General features: G+C 36.8%; 1 protein-coding gene across 6 annotated transcripts in view; it reads right to left on the bottom strand.

Annotated features, from left to right (window-relative positions):
* The window catches only part of LOC123311813 (histone deacetylase complex subunit SAP130), a 167,037-nt gene that overhangs the window by 115,636 nt on the left and 24,046 nt on the right, over positions 1-27,355 (bottom strand). For 3 of the 6 annotated variants that reach the window (XM_044895915.1, XM_044895911.1, XM_044895912.1), the window contains exons 4-6: positions 25,460-25,645; positions 22,106-22,448; positions 2,148-2,222 (exon numbers count right to left, since the gene is read on the bottom strand). In XM_044895915.1, coding sequence (XP_044751850.1) covers positions 2,148-2,222; positions 22,106-22,448; positions 25,460-25,645 — 604 coding nt within the window. The remainder of the gene's footprint in view (positions 1-2,147; positions 2,223-22,105; positions 22,449-25,459; positions 25,646-27,355) is intronic. The other 3 variants (XM_044895917.1, XM_044895913.1, XM_044895914.1) reach the window with 2 other exon arrangements.

Raw genomic sequence — 27,355 nt, 5'->3', positions numbered from 1 at the left:
TGTCGAAGTAGCTGTTTTTACTCGGATATCGGGGAGAAATTATTGGAATTTACTTTGAAAATCAGAAAATAGTTATGGAAAGATACAAGATTGTATGTAGATTCAAATAATTTATGACATCCTCAAATAGTCAACCTCAACAATTGTTAGAGAGTTAGAAATTTATACTCGTCAGAATCAAATTATAAAGCTTCTCTTATTCCTCATTCCTTTGGGTCAGAAAGAATGATTGGTTTTGTGCCCTCTTTCAGATTAGTGTTTGTTCTTAAAGCCAGTACTTGTCTTCAGTTTCAGTCATAATACAATTTTGTGTATTCATTATTTTTATAAACCCAAAATGGCCGCTGTCACAAAATAGTGAACTATCAATTTTTCAACAAATATCTCGATATTTGTGGGATAGGGTAGGTTTGTTTGATGATATTAGAAAGAAGTCGCATATAGAAAGCATTTATTCGGTTGTGAGAAATAATATTGGTGTTGGTATATTCAACATCTATTATACATAATATGTTCTAAACAGATAATTTCAATTTCTTTTTGTTGCAATCCGGAAAACGATGACCATGTTCGTTGATCAATTGTAAAAGAAACTGTAACTGTTAATTCTTCATTATTCTTTTAGTAGTTATTGCATTCTTCAATTAAACCAATAACTCGCTCCGCTAAATCGTTAACAACAGAAAGATCCTATCATCTATATGTTACTTTCACTACGTAATGTCTTCTTCAATGAAATCATATAGCGAGAATTTTGTGAATGCGGCCATTTTGGGTTTGCAAAAATAATGAATACACAAAATTGTATTATGGATGAAACTGAAGACAAGTACCGAGTTTAAGATCAAACACTAATCTGAAAGAGGGCACAAAACCAATCATTCTTTCTGACCCAAGTGAATGAGAAATAAGAGATGCTAAATAATTTGATCCTGAAGAGTATGAAACACTAACTCCCTAACAATTGTTGAGGTTGACAATTTGGGGATGTCATAAATGATTAAAATCTAAATAAAATCATATCAATTGCAACTTTCGAGAACGATTTCCTGATTTTCGAAGTAAATTCCAATAGTTTCTCCCCGATATCCGAGTAAAAACAGCTACTTCGACAAAATTTTATTTCAAGCTCTAATAACTTTTCGAAAAGCCGATTTATGGAAAAATTTCATGGGGCAGTTTTTGTAGAGCACCTAACTCCCTACATAAAAATATATCGCTCAATGGTATCCATCCATTGGTTTGCGAACTGGAATTTTTTAACTAGAAATAAAAAATTTTTCCCTGCTATTAGTAGGGAAAATAGAAATCGTCGATGAGCGACCTCTAAATAATAATATTTTTGGTTAATATTTTCACAGACGTCATTTTTCAATGCCCTGAAGATAATAAGGGGTGTGTTTCTCGAAAAAAAAAGAAAGTCGATTTTTTTGAATCATTCTAATATATATATATATATACTCAAAGTAATTTAACTCCCAATATATATATATCGTACAATTAGGAAGGTCCATACCTGGACCGAAACGTCGACTGATGGAATAAAAGAGAAGATCAGAAAATTTTTCATCCATTCCCATAACCCCTTATTCTAATTGTACTATATATATATATATATATATATATATATATTAATAACCATATATATATATATATATACAATAGGTAAAATTTTTCTTGTGCTATATTTTATATATTTTAGGTGCAATTTTCTTGGGTTTAGAGCACAATAAAACTTTTTCAAGATTATGAAATAGGTTTGGCTGGGACATTTACATCTAAAAATACATTTAAAATCAGTCATAATTCTTCATCACGTGCACATTAACTTACTGTTTTATCTGTAATCTACAAATTATCAATTTATTTACAATAAAATTACGAAATTTATTGGATCTGTCAATTTGAATTTGTTATTATTTCATTTTTGACCACCTAGTTTTCCAATTGATCACATGAGATGCCATCTGTGTGCTTGTATGAATAAATAAATATGGTATTGAAAGTTATTATTTCACTTTGATTATGTTTTACGTTTAGAATACCTGAAGTTTTATTGTGCTCTAAACCCAAGAAAATTGCACCTAAAATATATAATATATAGTGTTCTTATTAGAAAATAATTCAACATTTTTTGTAAAACTTACTTGTTCTTGTTGTACCCTGTAGATTACTTTGAGTTGATTTTATTGGTGCACTCAGAGGTGTCAAATGGATAGTACCTTTAAATGGAAAAAATATATTCATTAAACATATTCAGTTTGAACCAATAATTATGCAGCGTTCCTAACTGGGACTCAAGGAAGATAACAATCTGATGGTGGTTTAATACAGCATTTTGATAAGAACCTGTTATTGATTTTGGATGCTGATCTGCCAAACAATCTTTCCGATGATTGGATCCGGATACAAAATGAACTTTCTTGGCTTAGAGAAGTTCATCGATGGTTCAAGTTACTTTTTGTGCTAGAGATTCGGAGATTTTGCTACTAAGTTAGTGAGAGATTCAAAGGGGCAGGGGGGAGTTCGACTCGCAGAAAAGCCTTTTATTGCAATGGTTACTTGGTGATTTGAATTAAGGTAGACTTTCGATGGTAGCGACCAGTGCGACCGCTGCGATTGATACAATGCGGCCTGTCGTATGGATACCGCTTCATTGCATTAACATATATCTCCTTTCGAAGCCTCCGACCGCGACAAATGCGACTCAACCAATGCGGTAGTACAACCCTACTGTTCTAGGAGCAGTTTTTTTGCGTTGATCGCAGTGAATGTGTGCATTTCAGGTCAACTATCAATCAAAATGTCTCCGTTTTCGAGTGAGGATGATGAAAAACTAATCGAATATTTGGCTAGGAACCCATCAATTTATGATTGCAGCCTTTCCGCATATCGCATATCGTGATAATATTGTTAGGGATAATATTTGGAAAAAATATTGCTGCAGCAATAAACAAAACAAGTTTATTTTCAATTTGGTATCTTGTATATACACAAAGCAGTTTACTGTTTTCGATTTATTTCTGCGTCCTGCCATGGTACTTGTCCTTGAGTCACGAAACATTCACTAAACTTATTTCTCATTCAGCACGTGCTAAATTTATGAAATTATCAGCCGTCAAATCTTCTTCGTTATTCTTAGTGTAGAAGGGCTGTGCATTTTTTTCTAGATAGGCATCTCGGAACATATTGTGTAGGCAACAAGCAACCATGAAAATATTATCGCATGTTTCAGGAACAACAGCTATTGGCGTATAAAATATTCTGAATACCTGGCTCAGTAACGCAAATAAATTTTCTGTAACTCTTCTATCTCGGCATAATCTGTAATTAAATATGGCTTTGGGCCTACTTTGCTTAGCATCATTTTTGCCAAATTGTTTCATCAGATATGAAACAAATGCTTCATCCGCAACTCAAACATTTACAAGCACAATATTACATCCTGGAAGTTTGCCGGCGTCGGGTCCATTAAAATTTCCAGAAGCAATTTTTTGTTCTAACGCGCTTTTGTAAAATATTCCACTATCTGCTTCCTTTCCATAGGAACCCACGTCTACAGTAATAAACTTGTAGTTTGCGTCCACGACTGCTAACAGCACCAAAGAAAAATATTTCGGGTATTTGCAGAGCAAATACTTGGGATTAGAAATGATCCTGGAAAAATCTAAATACCTTTGTATAGGAGGCGAGAAGAGTGTACTGGATATTGGGGGTGCAGAAGGCATACAACCTTGCGAGGAAATTATTTGGGAGTGAAGTTCGACACAAGCGGCACAGATGACAATGAGATAAGATCTAGAGTAACAGAGGCAAGAAAAGTGATTGGCTGTTCGAATGGAATATTGTGAAGCAAAAACATAGCTTGTTCACGAAAGTCCAACATATACAATACAATGATCAAAAGCCAATTAACATATGGATATGAGACATGGAGACTGACAGAAAGAAATAAGAACAGGATAGAAGCTGCAGAGATGGATGCGTTGAGGAGATCGGCTAGAATATCAAGAATGCAAAGAATAAGAAACCAGGAAGTAAGTAATCAAATGGGAGTAGAAGGCACAATCATGGATGATATAGAGAGAAATCAACTGATCTGGTATGGACCTGTTCAACGGATGGGACAAACGCGATAACCGAAACAAATAATGGAGTGGATACCAAATATAAGAAGACGTAGAGGAAGATCGAAGAAAAACTGGTTGGAGGGAATACGAAAAGCAATGAGCGATCGAAACTTGCAAATACGACAATAGGAAGATCGCAAACAATAGAATCTAGGCATCGGACAACGTCGTCGCACGTTTTAAACCGATATTATTTTTTCCTTCACACAGAAATGTGGATTAATCCGTAGCCTTCCGGGGGCAACCGAAGGGAGACTCCGTTGTTTAGTGAGGTGAGACGACTTTCCTTATTATGTTGACAGTACCCAGTATGACCGTCTTCTGCGTCCACGTGATAGTGTTGGTTGGCAACTCCAGTTCTTCCAGGTGGGCAACCGTCTTCTTCAGTAGTAGCCCATTCACGCTGATAATCAAAGGCACAATGTCCTCCTTTCTCAACATCCACATATCTCTCATCTGCCCTGCCAGTGCTGTATATTTGCTGTATGCCTTCTGCACATCAGTTTAAAACGTGCGACGACGTTCTCCGATGCCTAGATTCCATTTGCGATCTTACCAGAAACTGAAGCAAGAACTTCTTCAGCAGATTTTTGGACACGAAACTTCTTAGGTCTTGGAGAACCAGAAGCTTTGTTTTGGTTCGCACTTGAGGCGGTTCCGAATCGGTTCAAATTAGTGGAGCAGCATGGGAAAATACTCGCGAGCTTACGCTGTATAAATGGATGTGCGACTGTTTTCAACCGTTCTGGAACCATCGTAAAAACGAACCAAAACAGGCCTAGAGTGTCGCCATTGTTGTTTTGTTTCTGGATCGTAGAAATGTACCCAAGTTTCATCCATAGTAACAATTCGGTTTAAGAAGTCTACATCGTTTTCAAATCGAGCACAGATCGAACGCTTTTGGTCAACATTAAAACATTTGGGTATCCATTTTGCAGCAATTTTGAATTGACGTAAACAATATGATGAACGCGTTCGTATGAAATATTCAGTGCTTCAGATATCCTTTTTAGCCCAATTCGAAGGTCTGATAAAATCATGTCATCGATATTTTGTCATCATCTTCAATGGAACATTTACCTTTTTTGAGGTAAAAATGTTTTCAAGGTCGCATAGAAAGGACATTGATCACCGAGGGTATTAAGCATATCTTCGTGAATCTGCTTGCCTTTTAACCCTTTTAAATACAGGTAATTGGTGATGGCTTGATACTCCATTTTTCGATTTTCACAATTTCGGTGACATCTTCTCCCTTTAAATTTATTGCGTAACTTTGGTTTACTTTTTTGACCTCAAACTTCACACTGACACTTCTAATGAGTTATTGTTCCTTTCTATGGTAAGGCAACATTTTTTTATGCATGGAGCTGGTCTAGGCTAACTATATATCAATACATCCTCGTACATGTAATGTATGTGATGAAGTAGGTCATTTAGCGGAATTATGTCCCAATAATAATAATAATAAATAGAGAGGCTAAGAAGAGACATTGGACGACCGACGGAGTTCTTGAACGGGAATCGAGGAAGAAAGGTTGTGAAAACTGCCAAAGAAATCATGGATAGAAACAGGACACACACAGAACGAGAGACGCAGAATGCTACAGCTCACCACTACCTCGACACTGTGAAGCAAAAATTAAGTCTGTATGCAGAACGCCTGAGGAGATAAAAAAGCAATTATAGCCGGAAAAGAGACAATAAATCATTCGAAAAGTCGTAATAAATTTTCTACCAGTCACTCACATCTTCTGATGGGGAAAATGGAAAGTTACATATGGCACAACATACCTGTTACCTAAAGACCGAAGAAATAGAGAAGACCCATCCAAGTACCGACCAACCACATGTCTTCCAAGGATGTACAAATTAATCACATCATGCATTTCAAACCGAATTCACAACCATTGCGAAAGGAATAACATCATCGCCATGCAACAGAAAGAATGCACCAAAGACAGCCGAGGGTGCAAAGAACAACTAAAAACAGATTCAGTTATCTGCAATCAAGCGTTCTCCAAGCGAGGGAATCTATACGCTGCGAACATAGACTACAAAAAAGCATTCGATTCCATACCTCACGAATGGCTCTTGACGATCTTGAAGATTTACAAGGTGGATCCCTAGTTCCGGACTACGGATTTGCCATCAAGAGCGGTAGTAGAACAATGATGAAACTGAATCATCTCCTTTACATGGACGATTTGAAACTCGCAGCAGATGGCTCGATTACAACAGGACCTATTCCAATAAGACGCGGAATTTTCCAAGGAGATTCGCTGAGCCCTCTGTGGTTCTGCATGGCCCTGAATCCCTTGTCTCATAGATTGAATTCTACGGACTACGTATTTACCATCAAGAGCGGTAGTAGAACAATTATGAAACTGAATCATCTCCTTTGCATGGACGATTTGAAACTTTTCGCATCTACCAAGAAACAAATGAAACAGATGCAGAAAATGGTGGAAGGATTCTCGGAAGACATCAAAATGAAGTTTGGACTAGAAAAATGTCGACTGCTGAACATAACGAGAGGGAAAACAGAAGATGGTACGTTCAAACTCAAGTAAGGTGCAGAAATTGAAGCATTAAAGGAAGGAGACACATACAAGTATCTAGGCATAAAACAGGCAAGAAAAATCGATCAGACCCAGATGAAGAAAGAATTAACGGAGGAGTTCACCCGAAGATTGAGAAGGATAATGAGAACTGGTGTTGACAGCAAGAATCTGATAAAACCGATTAATACCTACGCTTGCTCGGCGCTGAGCTACTCATTAGGTATCATCTCTTGGACCACCACCGATTTAGCAGCCTTACAGAGAAAAATAAGGACGATGCTGACTAAACACAATAAACATCACCCCAAAAGCTCAATAGAACGGACAGAGCTGCCACTACATCTTGGGGGGTAGAAGAATTGTTGATTTGTCCAACCGTGTGTCCCAGGATATTGAAGGACTTCGAAAATATTTCCTGAGCAAGGCTGCTTCGTTAGAACTCCATAGAGTAGTTTGTTGTTGCTGATCGCCAAGGATACGTCAGTGGCGGACGATAGCTGTCGTTATGGCTGTGCGACACATGAAACAGCACAGCACCGGGGGATGCCAGAAATTAGCGGGCACGGAGTACAAAAATAGACATAATGCTGTTGCCAAAATTCGTCACCAAGAATTGGCACTAAAACATCAACTTCTAAGTTCGAAAAAGGTTCCTTATTACAATTACCATGCGGATGCTGCATTGGAAAATGAACAGCACAAGCTCTACTGGGATCAATAAGGATGAGGACAGAGCACTATTCATCGACGTGGCGATTCCAAATAATAACAATCTTCTAGGCACACTGAAAAAATTTGAAAATACAGAGATCTCGAGGAACAAACCAGGAGACACTGGAAGCTGACAGATATCAAGACCATCCTTATTGTCATTTCATCCATGGACCTGATAACGAAGAAACTACTAGAGAACTAGAGGAAACTTCAGTTGGATGAAAATATCTATAGAGTCATGCAAAAGGCGGTACTGCTGGGAAAGGCGAAAACTGTACGCAAGTACATGGGGAAAGAGTAATGAGCTGCACATATTCTTTAACAGATATTATAGGGTACGATATCCATGTGATTTACACAAAATGTCACAACTCGAATATGCCCTCTATGAACTTCTCGAATTGTTCGATCGGCCGGATGAATATTAACATTCTGATATGAACATAGAACATTAACGTACTCGCTTCGCAATAAGTACTCATAAAGGTCTCTTTCGTTATTTGAGATTACCTTTTGGAGTAGCTCCGGCATGTGATAAGTTTCAAAAATTAATGACAGAGCTTTTTAGCGGTATACCAGGTGTAAAAGTTTTTGTTGATGATCAAGCTGAACATGATATGCGATTATTTCGAGTCCTAAGTATTATGGAAAATTCAGGATTGAAAGTGTCCATAGAGAATTCATTTAATGAAAGGGTAGTTCAATATCTTGGTTACACAATTAGTAAAGGGGGTATTCATGTAAATGATGAAAAGATTCAGGCTCTAAAAGAACCACCAATTCCCAAATCGGTGACAGAATTGAAATCAATTTTAGATATAAAAAATATTTCGGAAAATTCGTTCCAAATTTGGCAACTATTTCGAGTACATCACATTATTATGTAAAGTTGCCAATTAAACCAACAACTGATGCTAGCCCAATTAGTTTAGGAGCTATGATTTCACAGGTTGATACTACGGGTAGAGAACGGGTCATTTCTTATGCATCACGCACTTTTTCATCTGCTGAAAGAAACTACAGCCAGATTGAACGGGAATGATTAGCGATTATTTTTGGTATTAGTAAATCTAACCAATATTTGTTTGGAAGGAAGTTCACTTCAGTGACAGACAATAAACCGTTAATGTCAATTTTCAATCCGGCAAAGGGAATCCCTGTATTTTCCGCAAATAGACTGAGGAGGTGGGCTGTTTTCTTATCGAACTATCAGCATGATGTTCGAGTTCATTAAATCCGAGAGAAATGTTGCTGATTATCTATCCCGGTTACAAATTAAGTATTCAGAGCATATTGATAATGTTGATGTGAATTATTTAAATTATTTCCGGAATAGTGATGTAAACATGAATTTTGAGTTGATTAAACAGAAAACACGATTTGATCTACAATTGTCTAAAATCGTAAACTTTGTTAAAAATGGTTGGCCTAAATTCGCCAAGAATAATGATGAGTAAAAAAGATTTTTCATGATCAGAAACCAATTAACTCTAGAAGATGGTGTTTTGCTATGGAATAACCGAATCATTATTCCTTTTTCTTTGCGGAAATCTACGTTGGTTCAATTGCATTCCATTCCAAGTGAAACATATATTAAAAATATCAACCAACCATACTGGTTGGTTCAAAAGTTATGAGAAATTGAAATTTTAGGTGAATACATGAAGCACCCTGTATCTCGGTTATGGAATTGATTAGACCTATCATATATGGGACTCGTCTAGAGTAGCTCTAGCTCAGGTTACTGTATGTTCATTTACCAATAAAACACCCTGTATAGTTACGTCTGTCATTATATATGAATTAATCAAATGAGATATGAGATGTTTCGTGAAATGGATACATTTATATATTTCAAGCGCTTGTAGAAAAAATATTGTTCCCAACTCTTGCACTTAGGAAAATTCTGATTACAGAAGTGCTCTCTTATGAACATTCTACGTCATTTTCACAATCTGGCAACGCCCATCGAATCAATTATGGGCATGAAAGTTTTTTGATCACCCTAGACGTAATAAATATCAAGTTTGGTGATCACATTTGACAACGAAAACAAACAATGCATAGAAATATCAAACAATGACACAAAATGCCATCGGTTTTTAGAAGGTATAGACACAGATTACAGAAACAATTTTTTGTAATCTGTGGACATAGAATTTTATATCTTCTTGATCAGTTCCACTGTTGCCGAATTAACAAAAATTACTAGACTTTAGTGAAGGCATTCTACGTCACAAGCTTTCACATATTCGAATATTTACCAAGTTTTGAACGGTATATTTCTGAATTTTGAAGCGAATCCTTTATGTGTTGGATAAAAAGAAGGGTTTCCATAAATAAACTAAAATTCGATTTTGGAGTTTTAGGAAACTTTCCCATTCACAGAATTTGACAGTGCATTCGAATAACCGTTGCTTGGTAACAAAGGTTAATATCCTTGGAATACTTTCAATTTGCTTCCACAGGTGAGGGTAATACCACAAAGTCGTGAGTTCGACTCCCAACAAAGTTTCATCGAAAATATTTTTTTTTTCTAAATACATATTACCATTTGGAATGTTTCGAGCTCAATTTAAGAGTTTTGGGCCTCAAACCCCAACCAGTTTTTTTTTTATTATGTTAGAGATATTTGGACGGCTGCAGTAAAGAAACGGTTTGATATTTTTCGATACTGTTTTCATATTCGTGTTAGGAATAAAAGGAAGTACAATCGTGAATCATTTCAAAAATCTCGGGTGAACTTTTTTTCGCTGTAGACATGTAAAAAAAGTTTCTTCACAGAAATTCTTCGAAAATTGTATTAATTCAAAAAATGAAATTCAATTTGGCAACCGACAAAAAAAAATCACGAACATAGCAGGTTTTCCGCCCTTTGGTAAAAAAATTTCGGAGTCCTTCAGCTTTTCTGAATTGAGCGCTCAAAAATACTCAGATGTGACCAGAAACTGTTACTTTGAGGTTTATACATAACTGACCACACCCATTAGAATATTGCTCAAATACGACAGTGAACACCCTGTATCTCGCTTATGCGTCGAAAACGGGGCATATGTCAGAAGGCAAAAATGATTCTCACGGTGTCATTTACCGACCCAATATGTTTGTCCAGTTTATGATGAAACACCCTGTATATCAAAAACTGCATTTTTATAATGCAGTATTATCAACGCAGAAACTGTGCAGTTGTAATGCAGTATCTGTGCAGTTGCTGTTTGTTGGGTTGGAACTATATTCCGAAATTAATTTCATCAAACGAAACCGTTTGTGAGATAGAACTATATAACAATAAAAAAATTTAATGGTTTTTACAGCCTGTATATTTTAAACCGAGCAGATTCTGAAAAAATTATAAAGGAAAAAAGTGTTTCGAGTCAAAGACTCGGCCTGTATTTTATACAGTGCTAACACCTGAAACCAAAGGGGGACCCATAATATCTGTAAGTACCAGGGCTCGCCGAAGCTCTCGACGGCCCTGGTCCAAGCCATTGTAAAAATGTAAAAATTGAAACTTACAGTCATAACATACAAGTAATTTGTTTGTTTTTGATAATTATTAGTTATTATTCTTAATTTCTCTGTTTTCGTAACTTAATGTTACACTTACACTGTTTTCTATTATTCCCTTAATTAATTAAAACTCATTATAGCATAGTTTTTGTTATTTTTCATGAAATATATTAATAATTATAATTCTGAAGAAAAAATAATCTGGTCCATTCCAAGAAAAATTTGCTCTCTGTGGCTCTTCGTTCCCATTCCGACACTGCTAAATCTCCATTTTCAAGCGTTCAATTTCAAAGATATTATAATATTGATAGGATTTGTGAAATGAAGGAAAAAACATATGAAAAATTTCTATTTCACTCGAAAATACATGAAATATGAAATGAAAAAAGTACTCTCTTTATGAGATCATTCACAATGAATACAATCCGTAATGTGTAATGTTGACATAAATAAAATGTTACTCCGATCATTGCTTGATTACATCTATCTTTATATCGTGAGCGTACAATCATAACCCAAGTGCATTGCATTCTGAGAATTCCCCTCGGTGAACTTGATAGATTTTTACTGTTGAACGTTAGCTATTGTGGACTTGAAGTAAATTATGAAGGTTATAGATTGCTCGGAAAGATGGTTTTGGAGTTAAAGGTTCCAAAAAAATAGTATTTAGTGGGTTTTGGTTGTTTGCCCACGATATATTTTTTTGATAATAAGCATAACTATGTTTAACATCAAACAACGAGTAAAGCACCCGTATAAGTTTTAGTAGAGTTTAATGTGACGGGATACCATACAATCTGGTGTATGTGGATTGAACGGATAGAAACTGTTTATGAAATAGGCTGAAATATTTTATAGTATTAAAACGCATTTTGCAGTTCAAAATTGATTCTTCCATAAGTACTCATATATTATCTTCTTTTTGAAATCATATTTGAGGAGAATGTTATAACGTTTAGGTCGTTTTTATACTTTATCTCTTGTAATCCATATAATATATTCAATTCAAGAAAATTCAGCATTTTCTTGAGGCATTGAATGTGATAAGTATCGGGGATTTGACTTTGCCGACTCTGACTGACAGATACTTATTCTACTCGTCAATAAAATTTATTGGTTCAAATTACATTTAATCATCAATTAAAATTTTAGTTATTTGTTATTTGACAATGGTCCAGGTTTTCGAGTATTTCGATCATCTAACATTACCTAAAAAAAATATATAACTGCATAGAATGGTATTTGTTGTACAATTCATTCGCTACGTACTATTATTATTGGAAAATGGAAAGTTCGATGTACCCAAAAGAAGAACTCTTAATGCATTTCATCATCAAATTCACTTCATAGATAGTAACAATGGTCTCATGGTCTCATTCAATTAGTTCAATAAGTCGAATAAAAATCAGAAAGTTTCCGGCTCCGATTGTAGCGGTTATGTAAATATAAACCACAGATCACAGAGTAGAATATAAACAAACAGGTTAGGTTATCTATGGTCACTGGTCAGCTGTACAAAATTTAAAATTAAATCCCTATTTACCCCATATTTCTTTCAACTTGTACAATCATATCAAAAACCTGTGCCTAACTTCTTTCAAACTTCATAAATGGGTTAAACAAAGATAACAGACAATTGACCTTCCGTCAGTCGGCCAATCAGGAGATAGTGGGCGGTATTTTCGGGGGAATGATCCTTCAGGGCAAAATTATTATAATATTATATCGTCGATGCTGAGGTCATGAGGATGACCTCAAATATAACAAAAAAGCCGATGCCCTTATTGCTGGTTAAAACCCAGAATAAGGGTATCTTCGAGGTGAGAAGGCTCTACAACATGGACAATGTTATCGCTGTCAGCGATATGGACATGCCCAAAGTAAGTGCACTTTTCCATGGAGGTGCGTGAAATGCTCCGGTAATCACAGCTTCAAGGAGTGTGCGCTTACCAGGGAGAACGAGGAGCGAAATGCTTTCTTGTGTTCTCTGTGGAGAGCAAGGACATCCAGCCAGCTACAAGGGATGTAGCGAATGGAAATTGGTCACTAAAAAGGCCAAGAGATCGCCAAGATCAAACCAAACCAGCTCGAGGCCAACACAAAATACGCCGAAGCCAGCCCAAAACTCTTCGGAAGTGAAGAAACCCCAGGAAACTGAAACCAAAGCAGTCAAAGAGACGAAGAAACCAGAGAAAAAGACGGAAAAGGCAAAAACCGTCAAAAAAGCCGAAACCAGAAAAGGAATTTCTGGAATCACTGAGGAACTGGATAAGTTCACGAAAAACCTCCTCGGCACGATGATGCAGAATCTGTAGAAAGAGATTGAGAAGAAGATGCAGCAAATTATTAAGAAGATTTAATGGCTGATACGACGATAAAGAACAATCTCATAATCGTCTCTTGGAACGTCGAAGGATTGAGAGCCCGCAGACCAGAATTCGAAGAACTGATTGAAGAGAAGAGACCGGATGTCATAGCTCTCCAAGAAACAAGACTTAACCCCAACGTTCGGATAGCATTTCCCAATTACGATATCTACAGAAATGATAGACCTAACAGCACAGGTGGCGTTGCTATACTGGCTAGAAGGAATATGGATCACCATTTCGACCAAATATTCAATGGTCAAGAAGTAGAAGCAATATCGATTATTGTGAATACCAATCGAGGACAAGTGAAGATTATTTCGACTTATAAATCACCGGATAAGGACATGCTGGAAGAGGATCTAAAAATGCTACTAGAAGGAAGACACCCGAAAATCATAATTGGTGATCTTAACTGCAAATCGCAGGAATGGAATAGTAGGGTGGAAAATACCAACGGGAGAAGACTGAAGATTTATGCTGAAAAACTTAATGCAGTTGTGATAGGACCTGATATACCGACCTACATACCAAGAGTAAATGGACTACCCGATGTACTGGACATTGTCGTAATGAAAGACATCACTGAAGAAATCAGCATTGATACAATAGAAGACATGGCCCAAGAAACGAAGAAGAGACACAAACCAAGGATCGCACAGACTGGGAGAAATATAAGAATTTACTTCAGGAGAAAATCACAGAAATTCCCCAAATAAACACCCGGGATGAATTAGATGAAGCAGTTGAAAAATTGGAAAATCAAATAAAAGAAGCCTATGAAGAAAGCACCAAGAGAATAAGGAAACCAATTCCGAAACATTCACATGGAGATACGCCAAGGGATATAAAGGAACTTAAAAAAGGACAGAAGACTCAGGAAAATCTACAGAACAACAAAAAGAGAAGAAGACAAGAAGAAACTGAATAAGCATAGTCAGATATTGAAAAATGCTTTAACAGAACTGCGTAATAACAGATGGCACCAGATATTAAGGGAACTGAATAGAATAGATCACTCGGCTTGGAAAATGCAAAAACGCTTACGACGAGAACAGACAGTTATACCTCCACTGCATGGAGCAAACGGAATGATATATACGAGACTTGAAAAAGCCGAAGCACTTGCCGACTCAATTGAGAGAGAAGCCAGAATAAATTACAGAAATGATGATGACAATGAAGATCTAGAAGAAGAAGTGGAGGCAAACGAAGAACTGATGATGGAACCACCGGAAACCGAAATCATTCCAAAACCGGCTTCACCAACAGAAATCAGAGATAATAATGAAACTGAAAAACCGGAAAGCACCGGGAGAAGATAGGATAACGAATTATATGTTGAAGAAATTGCCTAGAAAAGGAATAGCAGCCTTGACGAATATAACAAACGGAGTGATGAGGACCGAATACTACCCAAAGAGATGGAAAACTGCAGAAATGATAGTTTTCAACAAGCCTGGAAAGGAACGGAAATTTCCTCAAAATTATAGACCAATCAGCCTACTATCAGCACTAGGAAAAGTCGTCGAGAGGGTTATCGCCAAACGGCTGAATGAGGAAACAGAAATGTTGAAGATAATTCCACCTGAACAATTTGGATTTCGACGAGAACACTCGACTGAACTCCAGTTACTACGGCTCATAGAATACGTCACCGAAGGAATGCAGACCAAACAGGCCACAGGATTAGTTCTGATGGATATCGAGAGAGCATGGCACGAAGGCCTAATCTACAAGATGAAAAAAGCAGGATATTCGACCAAGCTATGCAAGATTATAAGGAACTATCTGAGGAATAGAAACTTTTATGTGAAGATAGATGGAGCAACCTCTCAAACCAGACAATTGGAAGCGGGAGTGCCTCAAGGATCGGTACTTGGACCTCTGCTTTACGTAATATACGTTTATGATATCCCGAAGAATGCTAGAAATATGCTCACCTTGTACGCAGATGACACAGGAATAGCGTTCAGACATCGACGCCCAGAGATCATACACCGGAGACTGCAGGAAGCCATAGATGAATTACTCAAATGGTGCATCAAATGGAAAATCCAAATCAATGGAAGAAAGACTCAAGCAATATTACTGCAAAAGAGAAGATTGAGGATGGAAGAAAACCTTGAAGTTGATGGAGAAGAGGTTGAATGGAAAAATGAAGCAACATACCTAGGAGTGACGCTTGACAGAGGACTTACATGGAAAAACCACATCAAATGTGCTGTTGATAAAACAAAAGCCGCAATGAGTAAACTTTATCCACTCATAGGCAGAAGAAGTCATATGAATAAGAACATCAAGTTGACGATGATTAAAACTATTGCGCGACCACAACTCACATATGGATCGGCGGCATGGGGCTTCGCAGCCAAGACCCACATCAAGAGAATACAGGCCACTGAGAATAAACTCCTTAGAATGGCGATGGACGTACCCTGGTTTGTTAGGAACAAACAAATCTACAAGGACTTGGAATGGGAACCAGTTACAGAATTTATGAAGAGAAAGGCGGAAAGGATATTGGACAAAGCCAAACAACAGCCAAATGAGGAACTACGAAGATTAGTCGACTACGATCCAACGGAAGAAGCTAGAAGGTCAAGAACCTACCACCGAAGACCGAGAGATCAGTTAAGGATTTAAATGTAACCAAAGAAGAGCTTAACCTATAAAAGCTATAGGCAGCATACAACTATCAACACGACTATGATCGTGTGAGAGTCCAGAAAAAAAAGAGTCAACTGGTTAATAGGCAAAATGCCCGGAACCTATGAAGAAGCAGTTAAGGGTTTTTAGTGGGTCTCGAGCTCAGAGAGTGAGAATCCCCACACTGTTCCCCCTCAGCTGAGGGTGTGTTCGTCTGTTTTGCAGATTTTCCCCCTGCTACACACAAAAAAAAATGATGAGCAAAACGAGGGCTTTCAATTGAAATCAATATCGGAAAGATTCCTTGAGGTGCTAGTGTAATATAACACCAGTAGGGCACATCATCATGTATATCTCGGTAACGGTAAGTAGTAGAGAAAAACTAATTGCAGATTTGAAAAGAACAAAATAGGAGCAAAACGCAGCTATCCCACAAGTATAAATAAGCAAAACTAACGGACTGGTGAGCAAAACGGAATAAACGAGGGCTTTCGATTGAAACCAATATCGGAAAGATCCGTTGAGGTGCCGTGCTAGTGTAATATTACACCAGCAGGGCACTTTCGAGTTGTCTATAGCTCAATGCACATAGGTGAGCAAAATAAACTAAGAAGTGAGCAAAACGGATCAAAACGAGAGCAAAACGAGAGCAAAACTAGGACATTTAAATTCTAGAAATTCTTTGGGGTGCCTTGCTAGTGTAGCGCCGCTCACGCATTCGACTCGCGGAGAAAGTGTGAATCGAAAATGTACCCATTCTAACCGCATCATACCTGAGAAACTTGTTTTGAACCCTCTCCATCAAAAAACTATCCGTCATGGTGTATGCCCAACAAACACAATATACAGCAACTGTACAAATACTGCACTACAAGTGCCACCAGAATGCAGCACAGAGATTGCTGTACTGAAACTGCACGGTTTATGTATTGATAATTCTGCATTTTCAAAATGCAGTTTTTGATGTACAGTGACTGCACAGTTTCTGTATTGATAATTCTGCATTTTTAAAACGCAGTTTTTGATGTACAGTGACTTCACAGTTTTTGTATTGATAATTCTGCATTTTCAAAACGCAGTTTTTTCTGTACAGTATCTGCACAATTTCTGTATTGATAATTCTGCATTTTCAGAATGCAGTTTTTGATGTACAGTAACTGCACAGTTTCTGTATTGATAATTCTACATTTTCAAAACGCAGTTTTTGATGTACAGTGACTGCACAGTTTCTGTATTGATAATTCTGCATTTTCAAAACGCAGTTTTTGATATACAGTAACTGCACAGTTTCTGTATTGATAATTCTGCATTTTCAAAATGCAGTTTTTGATGTACAGTAACTGCACAATATCTGTATTGATAAATCTGCTTTAAAAAAAAGCAGTATTTTATATACAGTTACTGTTCATTCTCTGTATTGATGAAACTGCATTTCAAAAATGCAGTTTTCGATATACAGTGACCGCACAGTTTCTGTATTTACTATTCTACATGTCAAAAGTGCAATACAGTTAGGTACTGCATAGTTTCTGTATTGATAATTCTGCATTATAAAAATGCAGTTTTTGACATACAGTGACTGCACCGTTTCTTTATTGATATTTCTGCATAAAAATGCAGTATCTGATATACAGTTACTGTACATTTCCGGTATCGATAAAACTCCATTTTAAAAATGCAGTTTTTGACATACAGTGACTGCACAGTTTCTGTATTGATATTTCTGCATAAAAAATGCAGTATTTGATATACAGTTACCGTACATTTTTGGTATCGATAAAACTCCATTTTTAAAATGCAGTTTTTTATATACAGTGACTGCACTGTTTCTGTATTAATACTTCTGCATATAACAATGCAGTATTTGATATATAGTTAGGTACTGTACACTTTCTGTATTTATAATTCTGCATTTCAAAAATGCATTATTTGATATACAGTGACTGTATAGTTTCTGTATCGATAATTCCGCATTTCGAAAATGCAGTTTTTGACATACAGGGACTGCATAGTTTCTGTATTTATAATTCTGCATTTAAAAATGCAGTTTTTGATATGCAGTGACTGCGCAGTTTCTGTATTTGCAATTCTTCATTTCAAAAATGGAGTATTTGATATAGAGTTACTGCGAAGTTTCAACAATGATAATTCTCCATTTTTCAATTATGAAGTCTGAAAATGCAGTATTTGATAGACAGTAACTGCACAGTTTCTGTAATGCTGCAATGCATCCAGTTTAGGAAGGTACGATCGGTAGAGTACGTTATTGACGATTATGCCCGAAAGGTCTGTCGTTTGTTGGGAGTTGGAACGTTTAACGTTAGTCGTTGGGCGTTATGAAGGTTAAAGAGACATTTCATCAACAGATTTAATTCAATAATTGAAGATTCCTTTCATTACCAAAATATGGATTATATTGTAGCGGCGTAGAAGAATACTTCATCTCACCATGGTTGTACCAGAGGTAGCCAAACGATGGCATCACTGCTCTCGACGGTTGCGATCACAGGGTAGCATACACGTCTATTGCGATACAGCATACACCAAACGATGGCGCCACAGGCGACGCACTACTGTACACCCTCCACGTAACCGGCGTTTATAGCAGGCACGAACTACGCAGCTTCGGCGATTTTCGTAGGTAGCTGCTAGGGTTCATTATGATGGGTAACGATATAGTTACTGCACAATGACTGCTGCACATAAAGTGCAGCTTGCCGTACAGTGCTTGCACAGCTATTGTTGCATTTAAAGTGCAACTTGCTGTACAGTTTTTTTTTAACGCAGTGACTGCTACATTTAAAGTGCAGTTTGCTGTACAGTTTGAGCATAGTGACTATTGTATATAAAATACAGCTTGCTGTACAGTTTTTGCAAAGGGACTACTGCATATAAAGTGCAGCTTACTGTACAGTTTGAGCACAGTGACTACTGTATATAAAATACAGCTTGCTGTACAGTTTTTGCACAGTGACCAAACTGCATATAAAATACAGCTAGCTGTACAGTTTTTGCATTTCACTGCTGCATTTGAAGTGTAGCTTGCTGTACAGTTTTTGCACAGTGACCACTGCATTTGAAGTGCAGCTTACTGTACAGTTTTTGCATTGTGACTACTGCTTTTAAACTACAGCTTGCTGTACAGTTTTAGCACGTAACTTCCGCATTTGAAGTTTTTGCAAAGTGCATACTGCATTTAAAGCACAAATTGCTGTACAGTTTTAGCACGTAACTGCTGCATTTGAAGTGCAGCTTGCTGTACAGTGATTGCAATACCATCGCTGTTTTTAAAGTGCAGCTGTGGCTGTATATCAACTGCAGTATGTACTGTTCAGTACTTGCACAGTCCACCGGGACATATACGGTCCTTTTTGGTGCAGTTACTGCTTTACCGTCACTGCAGTCAAGTGAAGCAACGATGTGCAGTTTTTGTACAGTGACTGGATTTCAGTGTTTGCTGGGTGGAAACCACAGATGAGAACTTCAACATTTGTCTGAGAAGAGAAATATACGATAGGCTCACCAACAATAATGTAATCGACCGTGATAGGACACTCCAGACGGGGCACAGTCATGAATTGACATTTGTTGATGTTGATATTCAGATAATTCGCAGCACACCACTGCTCCACAGCCCGAAAGTCTAACCTCAACATCGGATAACGATTCGACTGAAAAAAAAAGCTTCAAATCATCCGCAAACAGTAAAAATCTAACTAAACGGATGACAAGGCCCAAGTCGTTGATTAATATTAAAAACAACAACGGCCCCAGGTGACTTCTCTAGAGAACCAATGAAGTCACAGGTATCGGAAATGACAATTTGCCACCTATTTTAACGATTTGGTATCTATCCGAGAGATAAGAACCAACAATAGAAATTTCCGTGGAAACCAAACATTGTGAGCTGTCTCCTCAAAATTTCATGATACTGACTATCGAACGGTTTCGCAAGATCAGTGTAAATTACTTCGACCTGTTTATGATTTTCCAAAGCCTCAATTACATACTACTACTAAGCGAATATAAGAAGATTGGTCTCAACACTTCTACCCTGTAAAAATGCATTCTGTTCGGGAATATTTCTTCACTTGATTTGCTCGTCAATAATTGATTCAAACAACTAAGGGATTTCGCTGAGTATGGTTATCGGTCTATAAGTAGAAATGTCTTCTTTGGGTTCCGATTTATAAATGGGCTTGATGAGTCTTCCAAATATCTGAGAAAACGCCATCATTCAAGGAAGTGGAAGAACGATAAATTACTTGCATTTCTTCAACAACACCGGATATTTTAAGGTCCCGAACCTTTGTTTATGTCGAAAGATTCGATGCCGTGCAACAGCTGTTCGATATGAATCATCGGGAAAGAAATAGTGTCACCCATATCACTAAATGAATCAATAAATCAGTTGCGTTGCAGAAGATGTTGATATTAGCTGTATTCGGGTTCGAATTTCGGACAGTCCGAAAATGGTTCTAGAACTGCGCAGAGGATTCGATACTAGGGCGCAACAGTTCTGCGCAGTTCTAGAACAATTCTCGGACTGTCCGAAATTCGAACCCGAACACAGCCATTATTCGGTTTATAAAGCGATTAGAAGAACCTAACAAAAGCATCGGCTATTTCCCTCTCGGTGCGAAATTGACCACCATCATGCTACATAACATTGGGTAAATAATTGACCTCCCTCCTAGAATTTACAGTTCCAGAACTTTTTAGGATTACTTATGATAGTTTCCTCAGTTTACCTGATAAAACTGTTATAACACTAATTAGACAATTTTTTACACCGAGACCTGAGGCCACAAAATTTTTGATACCTAATCATCGCAAGTAAGTATTCGAAATCTTTTATTTCATATGAGCCATTTTCTTACTGAAAACCTATGTTTCAACTCACTTGAAAACCATTTTGGAAAATTAGATGGTTTCATTCTAATTTTTGGTACAAGTTTTTCAATTGCATTATGTAAGTGTAAAAAACATCAACCTGAGAGTCGACATCTTCGTCAACTGCTCTGAACTCAGTTGTCGAATCTATGGAAGATAAATCTTCATTCAAACTCTCATAATCTAAAGACTTTAAATTTTAAGCTATATAATTTATTGTTTTCTTCTGAAGTTTGATCCACTTGCAACACTGAAGGCGAGTGCTGAGGCATGAAAATCTAATTTCGATAGGACATCGACTGCAGCATCGAGGTTCAGTGATTTATTATTCGAAAAAATTAAATCTAACATTTTACCTTTGGCATCTAAAACATAATTGTTCTGCTAGAGATTAAGGAAACTAAAAGTCTCAAGTAAAACCCGGGAACGCTGACACAAACCTGACTCGATAGACAAGACCGAATGGTCGAGATCAACAATGAACACTCCGTCTGGTTCAAACTGTTCAACAACAGCCTCGATGTTCTCACATTGACTTTCATAGTAAGAGACTGACTCTTGCGATCATTCACTTCGCTTATTTCCTGTCCGATATAGCATTTTGAAACTTTGAGGGCGTCTGCCTTCTTCAAGCAACAGGATTTATGTCTGCCAATTTCTTTGGAATATCTAAATAATATAATATCAAAATTTCAGCCTTCCTGAAATGGTTTGAAATTTCACTATTCTCTTCATCAAAATGGTGTCTGCCAGGCATTCAGCAACTGCCAAAACGTCTGCCCAAAAAAATTGATATTCTCAATTGTGTTCCGAGGTAAATGCAACAAAAATAAATTTTCCTAAAATGGGTGCAATTTAATCTTTTTCACCTATAAACGAGCGCTGCGCACTTGAGAACGCAACGTCTCCCAGCTGGGAAAGACGTCGTTTTGTGTTCTAGTGAGTATAAGGAATCATATATTGAAAAATCGGCCTTCCTTAAATTTGTGCTCGCAAATGTTGATATCTCTAGACTATAAGAGTAGCCGAGTTTATACGGTACATACTTGCATTATTCAATTTTTTTCGCGGATGAAAAGACCTTCTGATGACAATATTGAAGTTCTAGATTGAAAAGTCTAGAATATGATTGTAACCCGATGCTTGCAATGTGTGTTTGATAGCGTATGTTTTTACAATCATAATCTAACAGGGAGAACTCAGGTACACAATAAAATAAATATTTCAAAACTTCAACCTGAAAAATTATGTTGCATTCTGTAAATGTACGTAAATGATTTACCTGGTGTCGATTGTGTGATGACCTTAGTCCCAGAAGTATAAATATTTCTTGCTTGCGAATTAGCAACAGCCACAATGGAATGGAGAATTCTAGCTGACCCCAAATTATTCCCACTAGTATTTTGTGCAATACTTGCTGACCCTGTTAATCTATTAATGGTCATTGCTTGTGGAGTTGTGGCTATCCTTGTTGCAGTATTGCTCATCTGTAATGCATTCTGAGGTTGTGCTGGAAGTGTGGATATCCTTGAAGCTGTTGTCAGTACAGTTCCTTGGGGGCTGATTAACCTGTTCGAATTTATCTGACTTGCTGTCACGGTGACTTTGCCTGAACTAACATAGGTCTGGAAAAAATTATGAGACGGTGAAAAATTTTTGAATGATTTTTCATTTCTTCCCCAACTAACATTTTATATTTCTTTAGGGGTCAAATATACATATATAACAAACTTATAATAGCATACATGTGCATATAAGCAAAAACTCTTGAAAAATTATCGTTGGGACATTTATATGGTGAAATAATAAAACATTTTTTATACAGCTTATCGTGTATACTTAAACATATTAAATTAAGAGGATGTCCAAGGCAGAATAAGATGGCGTTTAGAACTTTGCTTTTCACTATGGCCCAACGGAACTACATGAAAGTATTGACATTTGGTTTTGGACATATCTATAGTAGAAACTTGGGCAATTGTTACAATTAATTCCATTTCACTCAAAAATCGTTTCAGAATAATAAAAATTCACTATGAAATTGGTGGATCTGTAAAGCTTTTACAGTTCCACCAAGTACACAAAGATAATATTCCTATGCGCCCCATTGTAAGTTCTATTAATTCGGTAACATAAAATTTCAAAGTTCATCGCTGTCATCTTAAAAGTTTCATACCAAGGAAGAAATTAATACAACATCAAGGATACATTTGCGTTTGTAGACAAAATGAAGGGTGTAACCCTGCCAGAAGGGTACATTCTGATTTCACTGGACGTCATTCTCTCTTTACGAATATTCCATCAAATCTCATATTAGGAATTCTGAGCAAGAACTGGGATCTAATAAAACCCCATACTACCTTAAGCAAGGAGCAGTGGCGGATTTACCATAGAGGCTGAGCAGGCTGCAGCCTAGGGCGGCAGATTTCAGGGGGCGGCAAATTTGGGGACAATTTTGTTTGTACTAATTATAGAAACTGAAATACTTGTATTTCAAAAATATTTTAATATCTATCTACATCTGATTTTCCCTAAATATAAAAAAAACTGAACAAGTAGTGCATCATTACTATTTTCCTGTTTCCCTCTTATTTCGGCCGCATGGGACTATACTGAAACTTCGTGAGGTTGAAAAATTTTGGTGAAACCAGATTCTGAATCGTTGGGATGTGTTTCTTCGGTTCCTACAAAAACACAATTCAAGAAATGTTTGTCCAGAACTTCGTATCTATGGCTCTATGTACAGGATGGGCAAAATTCGTTGTCTACTGAGGGGATCTCGACAACTATAGCAACTAAAAGAAAACGGATAACACATTCTCGAGCTCTTTTTTCATGACTAATTTAAATCTGAAAACAGAACCGGCCTATCATTTCAAAATTTTGAGTTATAAACAAAAATTGGGATTTTGACGATTTCGAAAAGTTCTCATAACTTTTTTGTGTTTGAAGTTACAGATCTGAAAGTTCTAAGTCACTTTTATACGTAGATCCTACTGACAGAATCTTTCTTTTCAATTCGAAAATAATAAGTTCAATGAAAGTTTGCTTTTGAAAAAACGAAAGTTCGCCTAATATTTCGAAATGAAAAGAAATTTTTGGTGGATTCTACATATAAGAGTGCCTGTAGGAGGTTCAAGTTTCAAATCTGTAACTTCAATGACAAAAAAGTTAGGAGAACTTTTCGAAATCGTCAAAATTTCATTTTTTGCTAATAACTGAAAAACCCTGAATTTTCAAAAGAAACTAGAAGAGAACTTATTTGTGAAGAAAAGATCAAGCTATCCAAAATCAATCTTTCATTGTGAAATATGGATATGAAAAAAAAAAGAAGCGAAACAATGTTTAGGAGTGGGTTTTTCTAGCACTTTCATTAATAGAGGAACAGCACCAAAAATTTCTACCCCGCATAAAATCTGCTTGATTTCATTCTTGTCAGTTTTTCGATTCTCAAGAAAAAAATTAAAAACTGCTTTTCGGGCTGTAACTAAGCAGTGGGGCTCAGAGAAGAAAATTTTACATTAAAGGTCCAGCCTAATTTCTGACGAAGAATCACCCCCTTAATTTTTGAAACTGTTGGACCAGATACCATGTATATATGGTGTGCCATACTTAATGATAATAAATTTCTTCTTTTCATTTGATATAGAATATATCTATTCTATTTCAAACTGTGTGCCCAATAAAAGTGATTTAATTACGTTTATTGAATGTATATGTGTGTGACTAATATCAATTAATATATTCATTACTTCGCCTCTCTAGAAGTCTATGACAAAATTTTATTTCATTCAGAAATAAACATTCTATGTCTTGTGAAATCTCATCTTAATCGTTGCATTGTAAAATTGATCTGGGAACTCGGGAACTGACACATCGATTCCCTAGGTCACAATAATCATGAGTAGTTATTAGTAAAACGGTGTACAAATCTCAATGTTACATATTCACTGACACAAAAATTTTCCCCAATATTTTGAACTAAATAATTGTGGTAAGGGCGGCAAAATTTTAATAGCCTTCTGGCGGCAAATATGTAAATCCGCCACTGGCAAGGAGAGTTTCTTAAAGATCATTGATTTCATATTTAAAAACACATAATTTGTCTTTGACGGCAAGTTTTATGAACAAATATTTGGCACACCGATGGGCTCACCGTTGAGTGCGATTTTGGCTACCATTATCTTGGATTATCTACTAGACATGATCTTACCCACCCTTCAATTCCACATACCCTTCTTTTATAAATTTTTGTGAGAAGTATAGTTCACTGGTAACCGAATATGTAATGAAAATATCTAACCCAAACAAGTTAAACTCTATTTATTTCTCACTTTCTAGGTTAGTGATTGTGGCCGCTAGGCGGCGTTTAGATTATTGGATTCGCCAATAAAGAAGCGTTATTACATAACAAAACATAGAAAAGTAAAGACTTAGAGCAACAAGAGTAAAAGGACTATCACAAGGTATAGATTTTCTGAATTTTTTTCAAATGTCTAAAATTTCTAAAATACGTGACTTGAATTTGTTTCAATATTTTTTTGATAACCATTGAGACTTGGCCAATCACCCGGTTTTGACTTGATGTTGAATTTTCAATAATCAAATTAATTTTACTGAACATTTAAGAACGTACCGGTCGAAGTATTGCTCTTTGATTTTGAACAGCGGAAGCTCCCGATATGCGAGCTGGGATGTTTTGGTTTGTTGAACTTGGATTATGAACGATTCCTTGGGTTCGAGGTGATAGAACTTGAGATAAGCCGTCTGTATTATTTAAAGTTACTGCAGGGGGGCCTTGACTGGTCCTTAACGAACTGATCTGAAAACAATAAAAGCTTCATAAGAGATCATACAAGTTTCACATATATGCTGTTCTCAAGAATAAGAAAATTCTAAAACATTCTACGTAGCAGCATAGCATAGTCCATTCACTTTTGTGGAAGTAGTCGGTTGGCCACTGAATAATTTTCTAGTTTTTGTAACTAGAACGGGGTAAGGTTGGCGCACATGAAATTTCGTTAATGTCAAAACGACGCTATAATTAAACCAAGAATTGGCGATAAAATACCAACTTCTAAAAAAAGTTCCTTATTACAATTACCATCCAGATTATGCATTAGAAAATGATCGCCACAAGCTCTACTAGGACCGCAGCATCATATCGATTCTTGTACTCCGTGTCCGCGAACTTCTGACATCCAATGGTCATGTGTCGCACAGCCTTGCCAATAGCTATCGTCCGGTACTGAGGCATCCTTGGCGATATATTTCCTGTAGTTACTTGTTGGAATCACTTGAACCTGGATGGCAAGGATGAAGACCTCAGTCTCGGGAAACAACCTTACGGATGTCTAACCAGAAGTTCGACGCAGATATGTCGACGTAATCATGGTTGACATCAAAGGTTATAGAGTTAGGAAGATGGAAATCGCCCTCATATCTCTAGTACTAAAAATCGGATACATTTTGGCCTGTGTTTCACATACTGAGAAATTAGATGGCGCAGAAATCGTAATGTCAAACGGTTAAATTACAGTTGTCTGCATTATAATTGAAGGCGCGAAATTATAATTTTATTCCTTGTATTGCAATCGAATATCCACTTAGTCGAAACCAGAAAAAAACATCCTGAGCGACAAAACTAATCCAGGGCTTTGTTTTGTGATATAATCACAGTCTTACTATATATGAATCTATTGATATTCAGGGAATAGACTGATAATTGGTTTATATTTATGTATTGCTGTAACTCGATGACGAGTATAAAACGTTACACTGAAGGAAATTAGGGTAATTATATATATATATATAGGGAATACACCATACAATGGTGTAGGGTGTTAAATTACAAATCAAAATAATTACCCTAATTTCCCTACAATTCAATTATAAATTCTTAGACTTGGGCTTCATTTCCATGCACAAACTTGGTCCACAATCTCTTGTTCAATGCCATAGCTTTTGCTTCATTCCAGGTTTTTCCTTTCTCATTGATGATTTAAGTCAGGGTGTTATTCCATGTTTGCTCTGGTCTTCCTCTCCTCCTCCTCTTTTGGATTTTGGCTTCCCATATTTGTTTTACGGGTCTTTCCTTGTTCATTCGGTTCAAATGTTCCCACCAGCTGAGTTGTCCTTTTTCTACCAAATCTTGTATGGGCTCTATCTCTTGGTCTTGAAAAATTTTTCATTTCTTATTTTATGCATTCGAGTCACACCCTTCGCTCTTCTGAGGTATTTCATTTCCACAGCCTTCATCCTGCTTTTCTGTTTCCTATTCAGGGCCCATGACTCGCATGAGAAGGTTAGTGTCGGTCTATAGATTGCCTTGTATGCCTTCATCTTTGTATAACCTTATTGTACTTTCTATCCTTCGATTAATTTCTACGTCTTGTTTTCCGTCCTTGCTTAGTTCTACTCCCAAGTATCTAAACGTCTTCTCCTGTTCGATCTTTGTTACGTCCAATCCTATGTTCAGGATCTCCTATCACCACAGCTTTCGTCTTGCTCTTATTAATTTCCATTCCGAAAT

Source organism: Coccinella septempunctata, chromosome 4 (genome assembly GCF_907165205.1).
Source record: "Coccinella septempunctata chromosome 4, icCocSept1.1, whole genome shotgun sequence".
NCBI classification, from domain to species: Eukaryota; Metazoa; Arthropoda; class Insecta; order Coleoptera; family Coccinellidae; genus Coccinella; species Coccinella septempunctata.
Note: the sequence above shows the minus strand (reverse complement) of the source record. Positions and strands in the feature narration are given on the sequence as shown.